This window comes from Mustelus asterias, chromosome 4 (assembly GCF_964213995.1).
Source record: "Mustelus asterias chromosome 4, sMusAst1.hap1.1, whole genome shotgun sequence".
Taxonomy (NCBI): domain Eukaryota; kingdom Metazoa; phylum Chordata; class Chondrichthyes; order Carcharhiniformes; family Triakidae; genus Mustelus; species Mustelus asterias.
This window is the reverse complement of record NC_135804.1, coordinates 38,191,993-38,219,657: the sequence shown is the minus strand read 5'-3', so window position 1 is coordinate 38,219,657 and position 27,665 is coordinate 38,191,993. Positions and strand designations below refer to the sequence as shown.

The following is a 27,665-nucleotide window of genomic DNA, read 5'->3' as shown; positions in this document are numbered from 1 at the left end:
GGGCAAGTAAACTGCACAGCTAAACAACAACAACAACTTGTATTTAAATAGCACCTTTAACATAGCAAAATGTACAAGCCATTTTGCAGGAGTAATAGCAAACAACATTTGATGCTCTGCTACTGAAGGGGATATTAGGGCAGATGACCAAAAGCTTGGTCAAAGATATAAATTTTAAAAACATCTTGAACAATGAAAGAGATGTGGAGAAGGTGAGAGTTTTAGGAGGGAATTCGAATTGAAGGCATTGTTACCAGTCATGGAGTGATTAAAGTCAAGGATGATCAACATGTCAGAGTTGGAGGAGGCCAATTATTTCAGGAGGTTTGACATGTGATGAACTTTGTGCTTTGGGGAAATACTTATTTTCTTTTGAAAAGGTCTTTAATTCCAGAGTGAAACTATGGTGTATTCTGAAAAAGGTGTTTTTGAACATTGTTCCAAGAAATGTCAGGCCTGAGGCCTGAGGCTGTTATGGGGACGAAAACTAAGAAGCAAAGTGGAAGTAGTGGAGATCAAATTTCAACTGATTTCCGAACCGAGCTTGGTGTTGAAGCAAAGATAAAACACTGTGAATAGAGCAGGGACTGTGTTACAGTGTGTGGAATGCAGTTGTTAAGGACAGAGAGCCGCACACAAGGGAAGGAGTGACTGTGGGTTAGACAAGACCCCATTGTTGCTCTTTCAGTTTTGCCAAAGCCAACTAGAACATTTCAGAGTGAGGACTCCTTGTCAATTCTGTGTCATCAAGACTGTTATGAACCTAGCTAAGGAGGCTCTATATGGGTGTCGGATAGAATATGGCTGCTGGTGAAAGTGACTCGAGTGTAATCAATTGGATGGAGAGGGAGAGATCCCACATACCACAAACTTAGTTGGAAGCACTGTGAGATTGCATGTGATTCCAGATTTGTGTGGTAAGTGGTGCTAGTGCTTATAACATGAGGTATAGTGTTGTTGTATTGTCTATTTAAAGTAAAATTTAGATTTCTATTTGAAATATTATTTGCCTGTTAATATTTGAATGATGTTGATTTTAGTTGGTTGGTTACAGTAAAAGTTTTAAAAAGTGAAATCTTGTCCAGTGGTCTATTTTCCATTCAAGTTATCAGTCTCTACAGGGAGAGTAACAGGGGGTTACAAAGTTCAGGAGGGATGAGGCCATCGAGGGATGTGAAAACAAAGATTAAAATTTTAAAATCAAGGTGTGCTTAACTGGGAGCCTGCACAGGTGAGTAAGCAGGATGTTGGGTAAATATGACTGAGTGAGAGTCAGGACACGAGCAGCAGAGATTTGGTGACCTAAAGCTTATAGAGAGTAGAATGTGAGAAGCTAGCCAGATGTACATTGGAATATTAAAGTCTAGAATTAACAAATGCATGGATGAGGGTTTCAACAGCAGATAAAATAAGGCAAATGTGAGTTTATTTATTAGTGTCACAAGTCGGCTTACATTAACACTGCAATGACGTTATTGTGAAAATCCCCTAGTCGCCACACTCCGATGTCTGTTCGGGTACACTGAGGGACCAGTGTATGCATGGCCAATGTATCTAACCACATCTTTCGGACTGTGGGAGGAAGCTGGAGCACCCGGAGGAAACCCATGCAGACTCGGGGAGGACGTGCAGACTCTGCACAGATAGTGACTCAAGCTGGGAATTGAACCTGGTGCTGTGAGGCAGCAGTGCTTGCCACTGTGCCACCCATGGAGTCAGTTGATATTATGGAAGTCATAATAGGCAGTCTTATTGATGACGTGGATATGTGGGTTCGAGGCTGATCTCAGAGTCAAATATGGTACCCAGGCTTTAATCTGCCTTTGTTCAGCCTCAGACAGTTGTCAGGGAGAGGAATGGAGTCAGTGGCTAGGGAGAATAGTTCGTGGCAAGGAGTGAAGACAATGGTTTTGGTTTAACGCTATTTAGTTGGAGGAAATTTCTGCTCATCCAGCAATGCATGTTTGACAGGCAGTGACAATTTGGAGTAGTAGAGGGGTTGAGAGAGGTGGTGGTGAGGTAGAGCTGGCTGTCATCAGCAAACATATGGAACTGATATATTTTGCATGATGTTGCTGAGGACAGCATGCAGATGAGAAATGGGAGGGAGCCCAGGATAGATTCATGGGCGCACCAGAGTTAACAATAGAGCAGCAGGAAGAGAAGTCATTGTAAGTGGCTGTGACTGGATATTGTAACGAGGTGGGTGAGGTCCCACCCAGCTAGAAAACAGTAAAGCATTGGAGGATGTGGTTAACAAAGATAGGATGAGAAGGATGAAGATGGAAAGTTTATCTTTGTCACTGTCACATAGGTTGTAATTTGTATCTTTGGTAAGAGCCAATTAGGTGCAGGGGCAGAAACCTGATTGGAGGGATTTAGAAATGGAATTCTGGCTAAGATGGGCATTGCTTTGGTAGACGACAGCATGTTCAAGTTCTTTGGAGAGGAAACCGATTTCCTCCAAACAGATGGGGTGGTAGTTTGCAAGGATGGATAGATCAAAGGTTCATGTTTGGAGGAGAGGAACAATGACGGCGGATTCGAAAGAGGGGTGGGACAGTATCTGAGAACCAAAAACAGTCTTGGTTAATATGGCAGCCAGGAGTCGTCACCTGTGGGAATAATGTCAAGGGAGCAGGAGTTGTGTCTCAGGGCACAAGAGGACATAAAAGAGAAGCTAGGGAAAGATGCAACTTCAGGGCTAGGCCAGGGTAAACCTTAGAGGAATTTTGAACCTATATGAAGCGCAGGAATCAAGGAAGGCAGCTGAGGAAGTCGCCTCAGACCTCATGACAAGGAAATCTAGGTGTTCTTTGCACTTGTCTCCCCACCCTCTTCTCAAAACAAGGGAAGGGATTTAGGAAGACAGCTTACAGTAGAACCAAGAAGCTGGGAATGGCCAGAATGTCACTCATGAATTTATAGACATGGTAACATGTCAATAACATGGAAATGGGAATGATGGAGATTGAACAGTATTTGGGATGTGTTGATAGTTTTTTGTGTGGGGGGTGTTGACAGTAGTCTCAAAGGAGCTAGTGACCCTATCAGAGATAGAAACAGGTTGCTGATGTCTCCTGGAGCAGTGAAGTGGACATTGGGAAATCAAGACTAAGTCAAGGGAGCAAGTGAACTGAAGGACTCGTATGAGGAATGGAAAGGTGAGATGACGGGATAACTGGGACAAAACAATTTGGAAGTTTTTTGGGAAGAGGGAACCTTGAGGGTTGAAGAAAATGGGGTTGAAGTGAATTAGAAGCGGCAGAACAGAGAGCCTCGTAAATGGTCTTAGATTTGATGGTGTTGGGGTGGGACTGGTTGAAAGACGTGATTCTGCAGAAACCCCTTTTGTTTCTGCTCACAAAGATGCCTGCGAAAAAAGGAGTGACTACAAAATAAACCATAACTAAGGAATATTAATAATTCTGCTCACTTAATCTTGTAGCCTATTATTTTAAAGGCAAGAAAATGGCTATTGATTTGGAGTACAGTGGGAGTGAGATATCATCCAAGGGTCTATTGAGGATGAACATGTCAAAAGTATGTATCATCAAAAATTGGGAAAGGTTTTGTGTGGGCATGGATGAGAGAATAGGGGAATAGTTTATTCTCAGGGTCAGTAGATCATGGTGGAGGAACCTTGGAACAGGCATTGAAATACACTGGAGACATTAAATATACTGGAGATATGAGATGAGGAAATGATTGAGGGGAGCCCTGTCAGTGTTCCAGATGTGTGATGGATCAAGTTGAGAGAATGGTCATGCATATCTTCAGAATTTGATTTCAGCGTTGAGTTTGAGGAAGGAATTGCTGGTGATGTGGGTTTCACTCAAACTCATGATGCATTCCTTCCTAATGAATTCAGAGATGAGGGTCGTTTTTGCAAATGAACAATGTTGGCTGAGGTTTCAAACCAACCTTTGGCGATGGGATGTGCATAAGTTGGGATATGGAAAGAGAAAACAAAGTCCGAGTTGTGGGTGGATAATACACCATGTTTAGAATGAGCAATAAGTGGATAACTTGGTCTCTCCCAGTGAAATAAAACCAGTGGGATCTGACATGAAGGTCATTATAGCATCTTGGAAGAGGATGATGTAATCTCCTCACAGGAACAAAAATGTTAAAACTTCCTCAGTGGAATTTGTTGAATTCAGATTACTGGCTGTGCCAAATCAAAAACAACTTGACTAATTTACTTTTTATTGTAAATGGCTTGAATTTGAGCAAAACCTGTTATTGAAATATATTTTGAGAACATTTCAAGGTAAAACACACTGGACTATATTTATTAATGGTTTTGTTGCAAAGTACAAGTGCCCAAAGTTTCTTCCTCGATTTTCCTAGCAGTAATTTGAACTGTTGTTGTTTTTTGTTGTCCGTATTTTATACTTTATCTTATAAACATTTACTCTTGAAACACTTCAATTACAGAAGTATACTTCAAACATGATTTTGCATCCTGTTTTATTTTGACGAGTGTACATATATATACCCAAGTTTATACAGTTTAAACATTCAAAATTTGGAATTAAATTGGCAGTGGGTGTTAAATGCTGTGACACAGGTTTAGCCTTCTGGTGTTGTAAACTGTGATGGCAAAGCTCTGTTTATATAATCAACTCCAAAATAGTGTTAGTTGTAATATGTTCTGCAACTACCTTTTTTCTGCTTTTTAAGTGTTTGTGTACATATGTGTTTAGTTAAGCTTTCTCATTCTAGGTTTGCCATTTTGAGTTCCCATCTTATGTTTGCTATCACTTTTTTCCCTGCTACTGACACCGCCTGCCATCTTGGCAGCTAGTATTTGTTTTTTTATTGTACAGTGACAAGAGGTAGGGGGTTTACAGGAAACTAAACTAGTCTTTTTATGTAACAGTGCGGGACTGTTTTACTGAAAGATAAAACACTATGTTTACCAAGATGTTCACTATGCTGCTCACATTTTCAGTAATATTGACTTTAAATCACAAACTCTGCTTTCCATAATGTGCCTTTTCACTATTCTTTTTTCTCCCATTCAGTCTCACCCCCAATTTGAAATCTGTAATGACTCGGGAAGCCTTACTGGAAAGGAACGTTGTTTATTACAGAAACAAAGTAAAACCACTATCGTGGTGTACGCACACTAGTCCCTGTCTGGGACCAAAGTTCAGCAGGCCTAGACCTGGACATGCCTTATTAAAGGCTAAGGGTTCCCTCCTCGCTCCCTTGACGATGGGGCCTTCTCCATTTCTTTGCCCGTGGCCTCATCTCTGTCGCTTGCAGGGTCTGGTTGGGGGGCATGTAAAGGATAGGTGAATACCTCTTCCGCGAAGAGCGTCACAGAGCCACTACAGCGGGCTCATCCTCGGTGGTGACCTCTGACTGGGTGTCCACTGACTCTGCCTGCATGTCCAAGCCAGAATCTTTATTGTCCAGATGACTGGCTCTTGAGCATTTAGAGGGCGGAGTTTCCCATCCACAGGCCGGTTTGAAGGACGCTGACAGTGCTGCGTCTGTAGAAGAAGCTGCCTCTGCCAATACCCATTTTAAAGATCCGTTGCTAATACAAGCAGATTTTCTGTAGCCAGTCCCTTCCCAAAAGGCTGGGCACTGGTCCTTGCACTACTATTAGGGGGAGTTGGACTGTCTGTTGCCCGCGCGTAACGGGGGTTACAATGGTCCCAACAATACGCAAGGGCTCCCCAGTGTATGTGACCAATCTAGTCTTAGTACCCTGCAGGTTTAAAGGCAAGATGTAAAAATATCTTGGAGTACAATTTGAAGATAAGAGGTTCTTCAATGTCCTGGTCAAGATTCTGCCCTCAACTAAGACCATGAAAAACAGTTTAACCAGTTGTTCATGTCATTTGCTGTTTGTGAAGCCTGGCTTTGGCCAAATTAGTGGCAATGCTTACTTGCTAATAACTTGCACATATATAGCAACCTCTATCTGAAAGCACTGATCATATATAATGGATATTGAACCAAATAAGATACTGAGAGAGTCTTGAAGGAGAAGAGATGGGTAGAAAGGTAGAAGATTCAATACATGGATTGCAAAGTAATTAATTGGTTGAGATATGATTTGGAATATTCTGATAAGATGATAAATAATGATATAAATACAAGTATTTTTCCTATATCCCTTCCATCCTCAATTCATTTGTTTTCATTGATTGTGTATTCTAAAAATGTAAATTTAACTTTTCAAAACTCGAAAAGGAATTCTTATTGTAATATTTTAAAAAGCTAGTTATCACATTCCCATGACATCTTTTCATTTGCCATATCTATTCCAATTAATTCTTCTATTATCCATTGCTATCTTGGAAAAAAAATGAATACGCTTTATTTGTTTCTTCATCTTCCTGATATGTTGCAGTGTGAATAGTTTCCTTTTAAAATTGGTTTCGATTGGTTTGAAAAAATGTTAAGCCAATCGAAAGACAGAAGAGTAATGATTGATTTGGTTACATGTATGACCTTTACCCCGGCATATTTTTACAATCGTAGTAAGGAAAGGGCTGCCTGTGACAATTGATACTTGGTAAAGAGAACCACTCAGATTTGTAAAATTTCAGATTTTTGTGCGTGTATCTCAGATTTGTGGTTATTTTTTAAGTAGTTAATAAGGCAGAGAATGGGAGAAAAGGGTAGTTATTCAGAATGGCAAATGGTAGGAAATGGTGTTCCACAAGGATCAGACCACTCCTGTTCACAATTTACATTAACAATTTGTACTTCGGGATCAAGAACACAATTTCTAAATTTTCGAGTGACTCCAAAATGGAGGGGTGGCCGTGAGTGGGATAGTCAAAATTGAGGAGAATTGCAATAAATTGCAGGAGGACATTAATAAACTTGTATAATAGGCAAATAATTGGCAAATGGAGTTCAACACAAACAAATGTGGACCGCAAACTTTGGTAGGGAGAATAGGAAGGTTACTTATTGGAAGGTGTAAGTCCAGGTGGGGTGGAGCAACAAAGGGGCCTCGGAGAAAAAGTACACCAATCACTAAAAGCTGTGCCACAGGTTAACAAGGACATAAAAGCAAACCGAGTACTTAGGGTTTATTTCTAGAGGGATAAAATTGAAAAGTAAAGAAGCTATGCTAAAACTGTATCAAACCTTGCTTGACCACACCTGGTCATAACCCATATTATAAAAATTACATAGAGGCACTGGAGAGGGTGTAGAAAATATTTACAGGGATCATAGAATCCTACAGTGCAGAAGGAGGCCATTTGGCCCAACGGGTCTACATCGACCACAATCCCACCCAGGCCCTATCCCCATAACCCCATGCATTTACTCTAGCTAGTCCCCCTGACACTAAAGGGCAATTTAGTATGGCCAATCCACCTTACCCGCACATCTTTGGACTGTGGGAGGAAACCGAAGCACCCGGAGGAAACCCACACAGACACGGGGAGAATGTGCAAATTCCACGCAGGCAGTGACCCAAGCCGGGAATCGAACCCAGGTCCTTGGCGCTGTGAGGCAGCAGTGTTTGCCACCGTGCTGCCCAATGATAGCAGAAATGTGTAAGAATGTATATCAGGTAAGGATTGACAGGCTAGGTCTCTTTTCCCTTGAAAAAAGAAGGTTGGGTGTTGATCCAATAGGTTTTGATAAGAATGGATACAGTGAGGGAATATTTCCTGGTGTGGGGAAGAGCATAACTAAAGGCCATCAATATAGTCCCCAAGAAATCCAGCAGGGAATTCAGCAGATACTTGTTCGTCCAAAGAATGGTGAGAATGTGGAACTTCTACCTCAGAGAGTGGTTGAATAATATAGATGCATTTAAGGGAAAGCTAGTCATGCATTAGATAGGGAAGGGAATAGATGGTTACGATGGTAGATTTAGATGAGGAAATATGGGAGAAAGCACAAGTGAGGCATAAACACAACCGTTGACTGATTTGGCCAAATGGCCTGTTGCTGTGTTGTATATCCTATGCAACATATGATTCAAGAACAGTAGTCTGACACGATTTAGTTTTGACCTATTCTGAGGAAGATCCTGTGTAAAGTGCTTCGAGATTTGATTTGATTTATTATTGTCACATGTATTAGTACACAGTGAAAAGTATTGTTTCTTGCGCACTATGCAGACAAGCCATACCGTTCATAGAGAAGGAAAGGAGAAAGTGCAGAATGTAATGTTACGGTCATAGCTAGGGCGTAGAGAAAGATCAACGTAGTGCGAGGTAGGTCCATTCAAAGGTCTGATGGCAACAGGGAAGAAGCTGTTCTTGAGTCGGTTGGTATGCAACGTCAGACTTTTGTATCTTTTTCCCAATGGAAGAAGGTGGAAGAGAGAATGTCTGGGGTGCCAGTCTCTTTTTTCCATGCAAGTGGATGGAATGTAACCCAATCAGTGTTTTGCAACTGCAACCAAGAGTGATTTTTTTTCTTTGGAATGAAGTGTAGTGCCAGTAGTGACATTAACTCCCATTTTCCAGTCTCCCACTTCTTTTGGGGAAGTGCAGTGCTTCTTACCTCCGTACAATTCTGTGGTCCTGGCATTGGACTTGCCACATGAGGTCTCTGAATCACAAACCCTAGTCCTATTACTCCATGGCACAGTGTAGTGTGTTAATGCTCTAACCTGCTGGGCCACAGGGCCAATGTGATTTGTCATTTTTTATTTCACTGTAGTGAATTGTCACATCATTGGGCAGTGAAATTATCTTTTTTTTCCCCCATGGGGAGGGGAAATTGGGTTAAATGATTTATTTTCCAGCTCCTGTCCCATAAAAAGGTACGCGCACCACCTATTCTGACACAGGTTCATTTGGATAAGCTTTCAATATCTTAAATATTTATTTGCCAATCAAAGTAATCTAAGTTTTTTCAGTTAAGAAACATTAAGTTCACTTTCAGCATGAGAAGCTTGTTGTCAAATTTGTGTTCTCTGTTCAAATGTCATTTAATTTTTCATTTTTTTCCCCCATGTACTTTGTGTTTCTAAAACACTGTATAAGGTGTAGAGGGTTTTTAGGATTGATATGTTTTTTTCTTTGTGATGAAGTGTAGTGCAGTCTCTACAGCGTCAACAGTACAAGACAAGCAAGTGACCTGTGGTTTTCTTAATGTAGCATTGCATGTTTTCTTTAATGTTTGAACGTTTCCATTAATTCCATTGTGTTTTCTTCAAAATTAAACAATGCTTCTGATAATTGAATAGCCTAATGAACAGCGCTGTTGAATTTGTCTATGATTAGTCTGCCCTTACCTCGTGTTCATTTCACGACTTGTAGACAATAGGGTCAATTCTAATCTAAGGAGAATTCCTTCATTGAAATCTAAAAAAATAGTCCTTCTGTAATGACTAGTTAACAATGTATGCGGTGATAAATTATTATATAAATTTAAACATTTATTTGTTTTTAGATATGGTTCTTAATGTTTTAATTCAAAATATGTATTTTCTTCTCACTATCAGATGTATCGAAGGGATAAAGGAAGCCCTATACAATGGTACAATACAAGGCTGTGAATTATATTTAAGGAAAATCAAACTAACCATCAGGCAGTGCATTAGGGATTTCAGTGAAACAGTATGAGCAATGATTTTCATGAAGCCATTGTTCTTTTTATACACAGTTAGCACACTGCAATACAACTGAGGGATTTTAGCATGCATGAAAGCAGACAAGCTCCACTTTTATAAGGTCCCTAGCTAAATTGGGCAAAACCTCAGGGCTCCATGGTGGTGCCAGAGCAGCATTCTGATTCCTCATCACCTCCATACATATCATAGCAGGAAGGCTGCACCATCGGAAGAGTGACAGTAAGCCTTTTGATTTCACAAGGAAGCATGCGTCTAGCTGAGAAAGGGAAAGGACTATAGCCCGGACTGGACTCCAGACTGTGGTGAGTCTGAATTCCCAACTCAGCCACAATGATTACAGTGGATGCAAGTCATCTGGAGACTAATCCGCGGGCGTTTTAGCTTCAGCATTACCGGCAGCTTTGTAAACTTTATCTGAAATTGTGTTTGGCAATGTCAAGTATATATTGTGTGTCACATAATATTTGTTTGTCATTTGTTTTTCTGTTTGCTTGCTAAAGCATATGACCAGAAAACCAGCAGTGTATTCAAGCCGTCTGGTCCTGCAGTTTTCAAGTACCAGGGGCTCATTTGTATGCAGAGGGGATTAGCTAGAATTTACTGTATGTTCACCCTGGGGAGCTGTGAACTCCCCAGGAATATGGGCTGCTGAAACATTGCAGTTGGAAAGATTAGAACAAACCCTTATGCTACAGACAGAGCCATGGTCACTCAGTAGGCCTCAGACATTAAGATCATTTTCATTTACAGCCTTTTTGATCATCCAACCTCAAAGAAAACCTCTGGTTTTATGACTGCTCATGCCAGAATTACCCAATTACTGTTTGCAAGGGGGAAATCTGAAAGCACTTATAACTAGTAAGCAGGGCACATGATCTGTGCGTATGGATTTTTTTCTGCCTACCCCAACCAATATTTTTACAGCTGTTGACATATATTGAGTTACATGTGGCTGAGCCACATCCCTCTGGTATATTCTCAAAGATCTGTTCACCATTAAATGTGCTAGTTTGAAGTAAATTACTCCAACTTAAAGAAAGAACCATACTGTAGCATAGATGTTCCCATAAATAAAAAAATTTGAGTTTTTGAAAATTGGGTGTGATTATACACGGTGAAAACATTCACCATTTACAAGGGAATCCATTTAAGTACAAGCTGCTGCCTTCTCTTGTGGATTTGTTTGCCACTACATGTGGCTAATACTCGATATGTCCTTGCCTGCAGTCATTAGACTATCATTTTGGGGACAATCAGTGGTTCAATAAGTCTAGTGCTTATAGAGCTAAGGTTGTTGAATGTTCCCTCTGCAACAGGACTCAGGGGATTAGGCCTGAAATTTTCATAAATTTACAGTAAAAGAACACAGCTGTTTAAAAAGCAACATTAATAAGACAAGTGTTGCAGCAGATACAGATCACTGGACAACGCCGAGTGTCTTCAGCGAAAAGATGTCCAATAAAGATTGTTGCATATTTCAAACCATTAGATGCGCTTTTAAAATAATTCATGCACATTATCACTTTATTTCTGAGTCGGAAAGTAGCTGGGCCCTTTGGTATTGTACAGCCAACAACACACTGGAGCAAAGTGATCTCACATTGATATTCTACACCCTACAAGTTCCTGATGTCAAATGTACATTGGATCAAGTGATGGAGTGGAAGAAGAGTCACCTTATTCCCTCTTGAAAGGGCTTAGCTTGCCTCCTCTTCTGGGCATTATATTGGAGTGATTGCTGGATGGGGTGGCGGGGACTCGCAGGAGAAAAATATTGAATGTGAAATAAGGATTAGTGCATTGGATTAGACAAATCAAGTTACTTGTTCCTCTGGTCCTAGCTGCCTGAATTAAAAATGTTGCTTGCTTTATTTATGAACAAATTCAGCTTCTAATACATGGAAACATACTTGAGAATCAAAGCAGAAAGAGGCCATTCGGCCCTGCGAACCTGCTGCGCCATTCATTTTGATAATGGCTGATCAAATTCAATATCCTGATCCCACCTTCTCTACCCCCCCCCCCCCCCGCCCCGCCCTATCCCTTGATCCCTTTAGTCCCAAGAGCTATATCTATTTCCTTCTTGAAATCACACAACATTTTGGCCTCAACTACATTCTGTGGTCGTGAATTCCTCAAATTCACCACTCTGGATGAAGAAATTTCTCCTCACGTTAGTCCTAAAAGGTTTACCCCTTATCCTCAGACTATGGCCCCTAATTCTGGACTCCCCCAGCAACAGGAATATTCTTTCTGAATCTACCCTGTCTAATCTTGTTAGGATTTTATAAGTTTTATGTGATCCCTTCTCACTGTTCTAAACTCCAATGAATATAATCCTAACCAATTTAGTCTCTCCTCATACAACAATCCAGTCATCCCAGGAATCAGTCTGGTAGGCCTTTGCTGCACTCCCTCTATAGCAAGAACATCTTTCTTCAGGTAAATACACCAAAACTGCACACAATACTCCGGATGTGGCCTCAATAACACCCTATACAATTGAATAATCCCTACTCCTATACTTAAATCCTCTCACCATGACACACCATTTGCCGTCTTTTCTGCCTACTGTATCTGCGCACTTACTTTCAGTGACCGGTGCACGAGGATACCAAGGTCTTGCTGAGTATCCACCTCTCTCAATTTATACCCATTCAAATAATAATCTGCCTTCCTATTTTTGCTACCAAAGTGGATAACCTCACATTTATCCACCTTGTATTGCATCTGCCATGCATATGCCCACACACTCAACCTGTCCAAATCACATTGAAACATCTCTGCGCCTCCTCACAGCTCACCCTTCAACCCAACTTTGTATCATTTGCAAATTTGGAGAAAATACATTTAGTTCCCTCATCCAAATCTTTAATATATAATGTGAACAGTTGGGGTCCTGGCACAGATCTCTGCGGTAGACCACTTGTCACTACCTGCTAATTGGAAAAAGACCCATTTAATCCAACTCTTTGCTTCCTGTCTGCTAACCAGCTTTCTATCCCTCTCATGACAAGAAATGAGACTTGATAAAAGTCTAAGTTCTATTTAATTCTAATTTCTGACTTGTGAATAGTTGTGGTGTGGCATAGTGTTCTTGCATTCAAGTAAAAACTAGGACAAGATTATAGTTTTTCTTATTTCTATTTATAATTGGTAATACAAATGTAATACTGATGTATGTATTTTCAGAATTGTGCAAGGTAAGTCATATTCAGTACTTTATGGGGAAGATGTTCAACTCCAGAGTTAACATGTTTCCTTTTCATAACAACATAGACATCAGAAACTTGGAACAAGAAGAGGTACTTTACCGTAAGAGGCTTATAATCTCAGACTCAATCTCCAACCATTGAATCTCCTGAGAAAAGGTTCTACAAAGACCCTTTTTATCTTTTGCCACTTGCGTTGTCAAACTGCTCGTCTGCTATTGAGTCACGGTTGTTACAATTTATTTTAGTTAGACAAACACAAAATGAAACAAATACCAAAGTCTTTGGCTCTGGTCACTAATTCCACCTCTTTACCATTGATTCTGTCCCCCTCTTTGACCCTGTTTAATGTTGAGCTTAACTGTTTGCAACCAGGGTATTTCATTTAGCCCTAAGCTTAACTTCCTCCCCCATTTCCTCTCTTATCACAAAGATGGTTGGCTACCAATGTGTTACATCACCCATCTCTGCCTCAGTTTCAGCTTATCTGCTGCTGAAATGCTTATCTGTGCTTTTTTCACACTCAACATTTCCAATGCTCCCCTGACCAGACACCCACCCTGCACTTTTTTCACTTCAAAACTCTGCTGTTCATATCCTGTCTTGCATCTAATCCTATTCACCCATCACCTCTTCTTGTTGACTAGCATTAGCTATCCCGCCCCGCCAATGCCTCATTTAATTTTGTCCTCCAGTTTTAATCCTAGAATGCCATCACACTTTCCTACCTGTAACCCCTTCGAGCTCTGTACCTCCATCCCTTAGACTCTCTGACTCTGGTTGATCATGCAAACCCTGCCTCGCCATTTTACTTGCGCATTAGGAGGCAAGCCTTGAGTCTCATACGACCCATGATATACAATTTCTACCCTAAATCTTTCTGTCTCTCCAATCTCCTCACCACCTTTTTGACCCCCCCCCAATAAAAATCCATCTCAGAAAACTTTTGAATGCTTTTCATAATATCATCTTCTCTAGCTCAGTGGTCATTATGCCTCAGTGATGTGTCTTGGGGTTTATTTGCATAATAAAGGCACTTTTTAAATGCAAGTTGTTGTTACATCTCCCTAAGTGATTGAATTATAAGAATATGCCTTGTAATTGTGTACCCCAACCCATAACAAATGAACACAACGATATAATATTGAAGAAGAGTATTTGTCCCTTTGTGACTTAGTGATTGAAAGCATTCTTGGAACCCATCACATTGTCATTTTTGCCATTTCTATTATATTTAAGATTTATCCAATTTTGCCGCCTTCCCCTAAATTTATTGTTAAAAAGCCCTGTGCTCAAACTAGTCCATGTGGACATCATTTAAATTTGTGTACATCCAATGAAAAATTACTCCAATTACTCCTTCAGTAATTATATGCTCAAATCTCTAGAGTGGAGTTTGAACCCACAACCTTCTGACCCAGAGGCAAGAGTTCGACCACTGAGCCACGGCTGACATCTTATAGCTTCAATTTATCTTGAAAAAATGTTAAATAAACATGTATTCCCATTTTGGGGGAAGGGATATTGCTGCAGGAGCCAAGTGTCTTGTTTATTGCAGCATTATGCTCAAGCTATTCAATGTATTTACAATGCAAACCTTGCTGTCAAGTTGAATATAGTTTTTATGTTGCAATGAAACTCTCCAACATGTATACAAAGCACCTCAGTCTATCCAAAAGACACAAAAATATTGTCCTGTTTGCATGACAACAGCTTCCACACTGTATGACACTTTATTTATCTCAGGTGAAAACTTTACTTTTTAAGAATAGAAATAATTTGCAGCAAAGCTTGGCTACAGCATTTATCAGCTAACTTTTATACTGTGCTGAAGTGTGGTTTGTTGCTGAGAATTGAAAATGCTTGGACTCCAACTTCCAGCATTCATACCCAGCTCCTTAGACAATCAACAACAAATTCTATTTATGCAGCAGCCTTAAAGTAATCAAGTATTCCAAAGGACTTTACTGGAGAGCCATAAAGCAAAGTTTGACATTGACATAGGACATTAGCAAGATGGCTAAAACTTGGTCAGAAAGATAGGTTTGAAGAAGCATCTTAAAGGAGGAAAGAGAGAGTGTGAGGTTTAGTGAGGGAATTTCAGAGGTTAGAGCTGAGATGGCTGGAAGCACGGCCACCAATGGTGCAGCAATCAAATCAAGGATGCTCAAGAGGGCATATTTGGATGGACGCTGAAATCCTTTTGGGGCTGGAGGAGATTGGAGAGATAGCGCGAGGCAAAGCCAGGGAGGGATTTTGAAACCAGGATGAGAATTTTAAAATCAAGGCATTTCTTAACCAGGAGCTCATGTCGGTCAACAAGCACAGAGGCGATGGGTGAATGGTACTCGGTGAGAGTAAGGACTAAGGCCACAGAATTTTGGATGATTTCAAGTTTAGGAAGGATAGAATGTGAGAGGCTGGCCGTGCATGCATTGGAACAATCAAATCTAAAAGTAACTAAGGCGTGGATAAGAGCTTTGGCAGCAGGTGAGCTGAGGCAGGACAAAGTTAGACAATGTTGCGGAGATGGAAACAGGCAGGTGATCAAAGGACAGCAGGCGTTTGGACTTCAATCAACTTCCCTTTCTTTTGTTAGGAGTCAACTTTTGTCAAATACCGGTTACCAGAAAAATGGGTCAAAACCAAGTTGATGTGATTTTAAAATGATACATCATGATTTCTTAGAGTTGTAAAAGAGTACAGTACGGTTACCAATAACTTTGGAAAATGCTGTTGTTATTTAGTACCCTATTTAAATAATTGTTCAGTCATGCATCAATGGCTCACTATTGAAATACATTGACTGCTATGAAGTTGCTATATTTGAAGTAAACTCACCACAGAATGATATGTCTTGGCCATTTCAATCTTATTTCCATTTTAACAATGTGATAAGTGTGACTTACAGCCAAGAGGCTTCACTGGCACTGAAACTATTCTAAGTGTGGAATCTCATCCCTTAACAGATGTAATTATTGTTGGAGATTTAAATGTTAAAAGCAGTCTTATTTTTCTCTCTCCCTCTCAATCCAGTCAGTATTTCCCTATTTATTTCTCTTTTCGCACCTGATCTGATATTGAATTCACCCTTGTACAAATCTTGTACTACTTTCTCAGCCTATGCACTGTTAATTTCACAATCCTTCAACCGCATTGATTAAGGAGATACATACTTGCTTGATCTGCGTAAAACCTAAACCAGATCCCATTAGATTCACTCCCACAGCAAATTATGGCCCATTGTGTTTAAGCTTGAGTTTTACGTTGGGAACAATCGACCTCGGAGATATATGAAGGCTGTCATATTTTACCATGGATTATATTGAAACGGCATGTATTTGAAAAGTCAATACAGAAGCATGTTTCTAATACCTTTTAAAATAATTCTAAAAAATATATAGAATGTGTTTAAATAGAATAATCAATGAGTAACTGTGGAATAATATTTTTATCGCATTCCCCAAGACAATTTATAACTTTCTCATGGCATATTTCGATTGGTCTCTGCAACTTGCAGAATTTTCAGATTTGTGTACTTTTTAAAGCTATTTTCGTGTCTGTTTTAAAATTAGAGTGCCATTGGATGGTTTGAAACAAAAAAACAATTCTTGCAAATTGGAAATCAAATCTAATTGGAAGTGTTATTTTGAAATGTGGTTTCTGGTTGAAGCAATACGGCGGATTAAATTGTTGGAAAGGGGAGAGTATCCCCATCAGCATCTCCAGAATTAAACAGTAACTCTCTGTCTCCCCGTCACAGCATTGCCTCTTTTGTTCCGTTCCAGAGTGTGTTTCATTTTTTTTTCTCTCATTCTTGCTGCCCAACTAAATAATTTAGCACATGCAAATACGAAAATGTATTGACTAGCTCCATTATCTCTGAATTGTTTAAACTTATGAATTAGAACCTTTCCCCATAAAGCAATATTTTCCGAAGTATCAAATCAGCAAGCTTTGTCTTGTCCACGTTTCTGTGGCGTTGAAGTGCAAATTCATTTGAAGAATCACATGAAACAATTGTATGATAAATTCTGCATCTTGCAGCATCATAGCGCACACGTTTAAAAATAAAGTCCTTTTATAATCACTTCATTGCTCTTTTGTATCCATAACGCAGGTTCTCTCTTTGCCTTGTCTCTCTGTATTTTGTTCCTCATTTGTGTTATTTAGAATCTGTTGTCTTTAAATGTTTTCATAGTTGATCACTTTGTTTTCCTGGAGGGAAAAAACAGTGTTAAAAATAATAAACTAAACATACGAGAGTAAAAAACAGGGAAAATATTGAATAACAAGGAAATCTGTAAAAATGGACAAACGAGTGTGGTACTCCTTTAATCTTCCAATACATTAGAATGCCATATTGCCAAAACAATTAACTTTTCAGCTTTAACATGTTCAGCTTGGTATAAATTTAATGATATAAATATAAATTTCGATATAAAGAACACAACGGCGCATGATAGCTAACGTTGAAGTGATTTGTCCCCAGCCAATGCTGCAGTCACAATATTGGGTATTTCTGAAATCTGTCTCTGTCCAGTTCAGTTTGATTTGTGAATAACTGAAATCCATATCTAACAGTATCTTGCCTGACGGAGAAAGCTTTAACATGTGAAAATCCCTCTCCCTTTCAACTGTCGGTGGCTGAATCAGACTACTCGCAACCTTGCTGTCATATTTGACCCCAAGATGAGCTTCCTTACCATCGCTAAGACTGTCTGTTTTTCACCTCCTTAACATCACGGATTGCGCCCCTGCCTCTGCTCCTCTGATGCTGACGCCTTCGTCCGAGCCTTTGTTAGCTCGAGACTTAAACATCCCAATGCACATCCCGGCCAATCTCCCACATTCTAGCCCCCTTATACTTGACGTCATCTAAAACTTTCCTATCTGTATCTTAGTTCGTTCGCGCCATGCCCTGTTCACACATCATGCCTGTGCTCGCTGAATTAACAGTGCATTGTCCCCTGGATGAGCAGCTCTTTTTGAAAATTCTCATGCTTGTTTTCAAATCCCTTTATGACCTCACCCACGCTATCTCTGTAATCTTGTCCAGCCCCACAACCTTTCAAGACATCTGCACTCCTCAAATTCAGGCCTTTTGAGTCCCCTAATTTAAATCCCGCCACCAGTGGTGTCGTGCCTTTGGTTGCCTTGACTCTCAGCTCCAGGGATACCCTTCCTACACAAGCCTACTTCTTGCTTCTCTTTTACCCTTTAAGGACCTCCTTCAAACCTGCCTCTTTGACTAAGACTTTGATCATCAGCCTAATAACTCTTTATGTGCAAAACTCTGGTGAGTACCTTGGGACATTTTACGATGTTAGAGGTGCTACATAAATACAAGTTATTTTTGAAAAATAAAAAATGTGAAGGTGCAAACCAACTAACAGATATCTGCTGTTAATCAAAAGCACAATACTGCCTGCGATAGAAATCTAAAATCAAAACAGAAAATGCTGGAAATACTCAGCAAATCAGGCAGCATCTGTGGAGGGAGAAACACTGTTTCAGGTAGATAACCTTTTATCAGAATATGCCATTAATTCTACTGGTTCAAAAGTCCTCAAGAAAGCGTGATTTTAATTTTAAATGTTTTGGGAGACCTGAGAACCACCTTTAGAGTGTTTATTGCTGTGTGATTTGTGTACATGCTATGCCACATCAATAAACGGATACCATGCAATGCGAGCATGAATATTAAAAGGGAAGTCTACTTTTTCATTAAATCTGCAAAAACCACAACAGAACTATGACTATTAGAAAGCTATTAATATACACTAAGTATACTATCAGTTTTTTTGCTAGTACTGTACGTGTCTGCCTGGTCATAAGTAGCAAGGTCACCCCTGCTGCTCTGGGTGCAGGTTCTGCCTGTGCTGGCGATATTTCCTTCTTTTCCTCTCTTTCTCCCTGGCACCATCTTTCTTTCTTTCTTTCTCTCCTGAGGTGCAGATGGCCACATTTGCAGGTTAACTGGAACAGCTGGAGGCGCATTATTAGTTCCCTGCTGCGAACTCATATTTGCTTAGATTTTTTTTAACTGCACAGTAATTTATGACTTTTAGCCACTGATGTAGCTGGTACCCTTGTTTTGAACAGACTGATCTACGTTCAAAATTCATTAGCATTTGTTAAAATGTTGAAAAGGAGGATGCAATTGTCCTTTTAATCAATTAATCAATAATTATTGTTCATAGAGCTATAGCAGCTTTGAAATGTAAACAACATGAACTGTAGCAGTCATTGATCCCTAAGGGGATTCTAGACAATATTTATACTAGTGCATTCATCTGTGGTGACAGTTTCTAAGGAGTGCAATAGTAGATCATAACTGCCATGAGTGAAAAGTCAGCAGACTGCTTATTCCACTCCATTTAATGTTTAGGAGGACAATAAATAATTACCTTTGTTTTAAATCTGTGAATTCTAAAAGATTTTAGGCTCCAGCTGTAACTTTATACACAAAAGGGGATTAAAGCTTTTATAGTTTTAATTCAATGCCAACAACACTAACTCCCTTAAGTACACTTTGTATGTTAAATTAACAATGAAAACGCAAATATTTATTTTCTGCATTATTGCTTGGCTCATGCAAAACTCCAGTGAGCCAAAGAAACGTGCACCTTGTATATATGAGTAGCTTTAAGGAATATGCCTTTTTATTTATTTGTATTTTACCTTTCTTTCTTCAGTAAAGTTTTAAGAAACGTCACTGTGTTTGACAGAACACTGTGTTTTAGCTGCCTAGTTATATTTAGGTGTGATGGTCTGTTCTTCTTTTATTATACAGATATATGGGTATACTTATTTTAGTGCATTGAAGCACCAAGGTGATGCCCTAAAGTGGTGGAGTCAGGATTTGAGCCCCAGATTGTTTTTAGAATTGCACAGGTTTGGGTCCCATTCCAGAGTTGCTGATCATGCAAGATTTATTTTGGTATGACCCAATCGCCTCTTTTTTGATGTGCTTCATTATCTCTTCACTTCTTTTGCACCTTGCTAATGGCTTTGTCAATGTGCAAGGACTGTGTTACCTAAGTTCTTACAAAAACAAGTTTTGGTTCATGCACAATCAGAGACTCTCAACCATGGGGTGCATGCCCCCCCAAGGAGCTGCAAGATGGTTTCAAGGGATCTGCCAAAACAACCAAAGTGTAGAAAAATATGTACACAATACCCAAAAATTAATTGTTGACAACCCAGAAGAAATAAGGACGGCATGGCACAATGGTTTGCACTGCTGCCTCACAGCGCCAAGGACCCGGGATCAATTCCAGCCTCTGGAGTTTGCATGTTCTCCCTGTGTCTGCGTGGGTTTCCTCCCACAGTCCAAAGATGTGCAGGTTAGGTGGATTGGCCATGATAAATTGTCCCTTTGTGTCAGGGGGGTTAACAGGGTAAACACGTGGGGTTACGGGCATAGGGCCTGGGTGGGATTGTTGTCGATGCAGGCTTGATGGGCCGAATGGTCTCCTACACTATAGGAATTCAATGATTCTATGTTTCTAAATGCTACCTTGGTCTGAGTGAATTTGCCCATCTAAATAGGGTCACTGCATTTTAAAGGTAATTAATTCCTGTGAAGCATTTTAACTACATGAAAAAGTGTTCAACGTTGTTAAAGATGTTTAGGTTCAACCAGATGGAGATTTTTTTATTTCATAAAGGTACTTTATTTGTAAAATATCTGAAAGAACATTACAAACATTTCAAAATAGTCATTACAAATGTCATAAAGATATTTAAATTGTCAACATAGATCAAGTTGCACTCTGAGGTGCTTCAATACAATTGTGATGCATATAATATTCACTGTACACATTCAATACAAGGCATACAGCCGAGGGGGCTTTATACAATTCTACTCCCCTCTGTTGATTATGGCTGGAATGTCTTAGGCAGTGACCTTTCCCCATTGCGCCTCTACGGTGGGGCTACCCCAAGCTTTAGTGTATCCCTCAGCACAGCTTTGGAATGTGCCATTCTGCAACACTCGGTCGGGGACAGCTCTTGGCACTGGAAGATCAACAAGTTTCAGACAGACCAAAGAGTGTCTTTCACCGAGTTGATGACCCTCCAGCAATAGCTGATGTTTGTCTCAGAGTGTGTCCCTGGGAACAGCCCATAGAGCACAGAGTCCTGCGTCACAGAGCTGCTCAGAATGAATCTCAACAAAAACCACCTCATCTCTCTCCAGACCCAGATAGTGACTGCCTTTTTGTTTACAAAAATATACTTTATTCATAAAAAATCTGAAAGAACATTACAAACATTTCAAAATGATCATCACACAAAAACCACCAGGACACAAAACTAGGGTGGTACAGTGTTGGCACTGCTGCGTCACAGTGCCAGGGACCCAGGTTCGATTCCCGGCTTGGGTCACTATCTATGCGGAGCTTGCACGTTCTCCCCATGGGTTTCCTTTGGGTGCTCCGGTTTCCTCCCACAGTCCGAAAGTCTCTGCTTAGGTGCTTCGACAATGCTGAATTCTCCCTCAGTGTACCCGAACAGATGTCGGAGTGTGGCGACTAGGGGGTTTTCACAGTAACTTAATTGCAGAGTTAATGTAAGCCTTTTTGTGACACTAATAAATAAGCTTTAAATGCAAAGTGTAATAATATTCAGGTTTTCTACATACATCATGTTGCACTCTGAGGTGCTTCAATACAATCAAAAGAAATGTTACCGACATTTCAAAATGGTCATTACAGACAGTATGAAGGTATTTAAGTTGTCCACATAAATGTAATACTCACTGTGTACATTCAAAGTGAGTCATACAGCTGAGGGGATTCTATACAATTCCACACCCCTTAGTTCGCGATGGCAGAAAGGTCTTAGACAGCGGCCTTTCCTCATTGCGCATTTGTGGTGGAACTAACCCTAGCTTTAGTATATCCCTCAGCACGTAGCTTTGGAATGTGCCAGTCTGCAATAATTGATCAGGGACAACCCTTTGTACTGGAAGACCAACAAGTTTCGGGCAGACTAAAGAGCGTCTTTCACTGAGTTGACGACCCCCCAACAACAGGTGATGTTGTCCAGATGGAGACACTCTTTGCAAAAATCTACTTTATTCAAAAAATATCTAAAAGAAGCATTACGAAACATTTCAAATTGTCATAACAGAAAAGTGCAATGATATTCACATTTTCTCCAGAGATCAAGATGCACTCTGAGATGTTTCAATTCAGTAATGAGGACATTACAAAGATTTCAATATTTTAGTTACAGAGAGTACAATGCTGTTCAAATTGTACACATTGGTAATGTTAGAGTGAGGAAGCTGAAGGGACTGGCTCTGAGTGTATCAGTCACCTTGCCACTTCCCTAAATCCACTTCTCCCTCCTAGTGACAGGTGTGAGGGGCAACTCAGTTCAGGACACAGGAAAGAATTTAATCTATCTAATCAGTGAAAGTTATAGCAAGATCAGGAAATGCTACTTCATGTTATTGCACAATTGAAGATTGTTTAAAGAATGCATTGTATTTGAGGAAGATGCCACAAGACTCCAGGTTTACATGTAGGCGTGAGATTTGAAAATTGTTGCTCAGCACCAGCATAAATAAGTAAAATGAAAATAAGAATTACATGTATATTTGTATTACTTATTTTTGGACAGAAAAATTACTGATGGGTCTGTGGAATTTTTCTAACACAGAAGGGAGGCCTCAGAAGGAGAATGTTGAGAGCTCTTACTCTCGAACACTACTTAAGCTAGTTCAGGCCCTAAGGTTTTCCTGTTCTGTCGGCACGAGTGTGATAAAGTGGAACCCACATCTGCCCATGCCAAAAGATGTAACTCCCATCATATGTTACGTGGTTACAGCAGATGCATCATACCTGCCAGGATGTTGAGCAGAACTTGCCTTGAGCCACAGTTTGCTATGCTGACCTGACCTGAATGGGCAGAAATGCCTGGCTCTATTGGCGTGAGGAGGGTGTGTAGAAAATTCCCCCATGTTTTCCCCACCATCGCCAGAATTTAAAGGACAATTTCATCAAAGGTGCTATCCTGGAACGACTTTACCTTCAGTTGTGTAACTTTCCTTGTTGCCCTCCCAAAACCTAAGCCTCCCACCCTCACAGACACTCCTCCTTCCCTACACCCACACACATACTATAGAACCATTAAATCCCTACAGTGCAGAAGGAGACCATTTGACTCATCAAACCTGCACTGACTTTCTGAAAGAGCAAAACACCCAGGCCCTCCCCTCCGCCCTATCCCCGCCCCCCATACATTTACCATGGTTAATCCACCTAACCTACACATCTTTGGACTGTGGGAGGAAACAGGAGTGTCCAGAGTAAACCCATGTAAACACGGGGAGGAAATGCAAACTCAACACTTCCCCTCAGGAACACACACCTGCACTCATCCACATATACATGCCCATACTCTTAGAAAACGACTGAAACCTCAACAAAAAACACAATTGTATTGCCAAACACTGCCAAAAACATGCCCAACCTGTATACACACCCGCATTCACATTTGCACCTCCCCTCCCCCCACACACATTCACATCCCCCCACATACAGGCACACCCCATATTTACATACACACCCCCCCACATAGGCAACATTCCCAAATCCCATACAGTACACGCACACAACATACCCTTGCACATCTCACTCATACAAGAAAAAACACAGTATACGCACACTCATTCTTTAGGCAGAGTACATGAGGGCTACCTTTGTACACCATGAGCAGGACCTTCTCAGAAGGAGTGGGAAGTCCTGACATCAGAGACGTTTTCAGATAGCCAGCATGCTTGGGCGGGAGGTGGGACCTCCGCCATGATGCTGTCAGAAGGAAGCAATTGAGTCAGCAGGTGGATGAGGCAGCCAATTGAAAAAGGCTACCAGGCCTTCCACCCTGCTGGCCCAGTCAGAGGGCTGACAACTCTGCAGCCTCGGCTGTGCAGAGAGAGATGGCTGCTGCTGAGGCTGCAAGGGAATTGTGTGGCCCTCTCTATTTTGAGGCACACTCACAGAGGTGATAGTTAATTTTTTGACAGGGCCAAGCAGGCTGGACCTGACAATTGGAAGGAAACCCTCTTTAGTGATGGCCTTTGCTGCTGACGCTCCCCTCCATGCGCCATTAACCACCAGCTCTGTCATCTCCGCCCTAACAAGATACCAGGGAAATGGCCCCTATTCAGCCCTTTACTGTCTAGTTGGCAGGGTGCTGAGTCGCCACTCTTCCCATCAGTGAAAAACTTCTTCAACAGTAAGACTGCACCAGAGAGCCCTGGTATTTAAGGGCACTGTTGCCTCCTAACCTGCCACCAGAGAGGCAGTAAGATTCCAACCCATTTATTGTTGCCATCTGAAGAAAAAGGGGAAGAGGTAGACTTGGGGGAATTCACTATTAATATTTCCTATTAATATTTCTTTCTAAAGTATCTGTTGGGTTCATTATTTCCTGAATAGTCTATTGTTGTAGTGCTGGTCAGCCATGCAGGGGTTGCCTGATTGGCTCAGAAATGTAACCAGCCCAAGTAACTCGCCCCTAATTGAATGATAACGTAATAATTTACTGTAGCCTATGCGCATTGTCTAACTGTTAAAGAAAGCAAATATTAACACTTAGTGCTGTAAAACTGGTACATTTAGCTTTAGCCTCACTGCTTCTAAAAGCACAGTGGGAAAGGTGTTAGGTTTATCCAATCAAAAACATCTGTGGTCAGTGCAACTAATCCTGATTTGGTGACAGGCTGTTACCAAGAATCAGCAGGGTCCTAATCTGCTGTCATCAAATCTGATAGGATGTAATAAATCTGTCAGCTCCAAATGCTCATCTTCAGCTGCCAGAAGGATCCCAAATCCAGGAATTTTGTAAAAAATAATAGTACGACTGTCGCAGTTTTGAGGTCAGACAAATGTTGATTTGTGTTTTCAGTGTTTTATTGTTGTTTAAATCTTCAGAACGCTAGCAGATGCATTGTAAATATTGTCAAACACAAACGCTGATGATTGAGGAGATAAATGCATCATCATGCACCCTTGGAGTTGACTGTACAAAAGTTAATAGTTTGCAGTAACAAATTAGAGCTGGAATGGTTTGGAACAATGTCGACATTTTTTATCGTCACCTATCACGATCATATTCAGTACTTGGGTTAGATTGTTAGCTTTCAAATACACATTTCAAACAGCATCACTGCATACCCCCACCCTGTATTTTTCTTTAACTAACAGTTGTGTTGTTTGATCTTTTACAGAGGAAGGCATCAATCATGAGTGCAAACTGTGTAATCAGATGTTTGACTCGCCAGCAAAGCTACTGTGCCACCTGATTGAACACAGCTTTGAAGGAATGGGAGGTACTTTTAAATGCCCAGTTTGCTTTACAGGTAAGATGCATACAATAGAATTTATTTCAATCTTGCTCACTGTTGTTGGATAGGAAACTATTAGCTTTAAATGCAAACATTCAATAAATTGAGTTTAAATCTGCAAGCATTTTAAGTTAAGAGTAACTGCTGCAAAATAAATGGGAGAAATTTGCCCTGCTTGAGGTTAATACTCGACTTTCAGCTATACCGCTGGTGATCTTTCATGGCAGTGACATCAGTGGTTGTTGGGCTGAGATTGATATAAATAAATATCCCATCATTTGCTTCTAGTCCTGCTTTTGGTAATATAGATTGGCAAATATCAATGCATTTTACCTGCACGGTGGCACAGTGGCTAGCATTGCTGCCTCACAACACCAGGGACCCAGGTTCGATTCCCGGCTTGGGTCACTGTGCGGAGGCTGCACGTTCTCCCCGTGTCTGCATGGGTTTCCTCCGGGTGCTCCAGTTTCCTCCCACAGTCCAAAACATGTGCTGATTTGGTGCATTGGCCATGCTAAATTCTCCCTCAGTGTACCCGAACAGGCGCCGGAGTGTGGCGACTAGGGGATTTTCACAGTAACTTCATTGCAGTGTTAATGTAAGCCTACTTGTGACACTAATAAATAAACTTTAAACTTTAAAACTGAAATTTCACATTGATTATATCCCATTCTTGTGTACGGAACTTCTTCGGGATTGGAAATTAGTAATGAAGTGCTAAGGTGGAAAATGGCAGAAGTTCTAATGGTGCAAGGCAAAATGTGATGGTAATGGGGCAAGTGAAAAAACAAAAGATGGGCCTCGAGACTGTGTAAATGGGAAAGCTGAATCATCACCAACAGCTGCTGTCCAAAAATAACAACAAAACGCCAATAGAAAAAAATGAGGTCAGAGGTTATGGAATGAAATTGCTCGACTCGAGTTGGCAAGGCTGTAAAATGCCTGATTGAAAGATGGAGTCCTGTTCCTCAAGTTTACTTTGTTCGAGGCTGGGATATAGAGGACCTGAGGGAGTTTTGACGGTGCAGAAGCAGGAAAGCAGCAGCAATAGCTGACTGGGTTGTATTGATCTTTGTGACCAAGAGGTCCATGAGCTCTTTATGCTGGTTATCATAGCTGATGGTGGAGGGATACAGATGGTGGAGAAGTGAATCTGGGATTTCTATTTAATCTCTGATTTGATTCTGGAGAATTTGATTGTTTTTGTAGAAGAGAGTGAGGCCAAGAGCATTTGATGGATCCAATCAAATGAGATGATCGATAGCTAACCAATTGTGGACCAGATAGACACATCCTTTGGACTTGAAGAAATAAATCTGTGATCATACCAGGGTGAACAACCAGAATGGGAGAGTGTCAAGATTTTACTCAGGATAATGTGACGGTCTTGTGGCACAGTGGGTAATCTGAGCCAGAAGCTCCCTGGATTTGATGGCCACGGGAGGTGCATTCATAACTTGGCCAAATTGGTTGACTGTCAACGTGTAAATCCTGCCAATACACCAATAGCAAGCAGTAAGAGCCGGAGAGTTTCCTGGTCAGCCATTTATGGAAGATAGTGGCAAAACCACTGACGTATCTTGCCAGGCATAACCATGGGCCAATGCAGAGATCTATGGTCACCAATACCCTTTCAAGGCAGGGCACCTGAAGAGCAAGGGAAGAGGATGTGGACATTAAAGACGCAGATGAGACAATGGTTGAATAAATAGACAGCTACAGGAGTGTCAGGCTGGATGAAGGACCATAGATAGGCAGTTTAAAGTTTTAAAAGTACAGTAGTGAGCAACTTCAGCCAGAGTTTATTCGAGATATGGTCCAATTTCAGTCCACTGACTGTATTAGTATGTGACAGAAATATTTGTAATTGATTGCAGTATTTCATACCGCCTCTTTGATTCAGCCTGCATATTAAAGCACACACAAATTCTTATGATTTCAGGCTATAAATTATGATTGAGGCTCTGATTCAGTTCATGTGTAGTCAGGTTGAGACTCAAGATTATTTGTATGATCATTATGCACCTATACCTGGAGTTGCATTGAATACATGGTCCATAACATGTTTCTTTTTAAGCTTAGGGCTTGTATACCCTAGCTTTGTTACTGTATATCAGTATAAAGTGCTTTTCTCAACCTCAAAATTTTTAAAATATCTGATGCTCTCTGTAATACATTGATAGAATATGGGCGGCATGGTGACGCAGTGGTTAGCACTGCTGCCTCACAGCGCCAAGGACCCAGGTTCAATTCCGGCCTCGGGTCACTGTGTGGGTTTCCTCTGGGTGTCCCGGTTTCCTCCCACAGTCCAAAAATATGAGAGTTAGTTTGATTGGCCATGCTAAATTGACCCTAGTGTCAGGGAGATTAGCAGGGTAAATATATGGGGTTACGGGTATTGGACCTGGGTGGGATTGTGGTCGGTGCAGACCCGATGGGCCAAATGACCTCCTTCTGCACTGTAGGGATTCTATGATCTACGGAGATCCATCAAATATGCCCAAAGGCCAGTACCAGA

At 40.8% G+C, this 27,665-nt stretch overlaps 1 protein-coding gene across 4 annotated transcripts in view; it reads left to right on the top strand.

Annotated features, from left to right (window-relative positions):
• Window positions 1-27,665, top strand: part of znf423 (zinc finger protein 423) — a 372,637-nt gene that overhangs the window by 305,404 nt on the left and 39,568 nt on the right. For all 4 annotated transcript variants that reach the window (XM_078210855.1, XM_078210854.1, XM_078210853.1 and 1 more), the window contains one exon: window positions 25,031-25,162. In XM_078210855.1, the coding sequence (XP_078066981.1) occupies window positions 25,031-25,162 (132 nt within the window). The remainder of the gene's footprint in view (window positions 1-25,030; window positions 25,163-27,665) is intronic.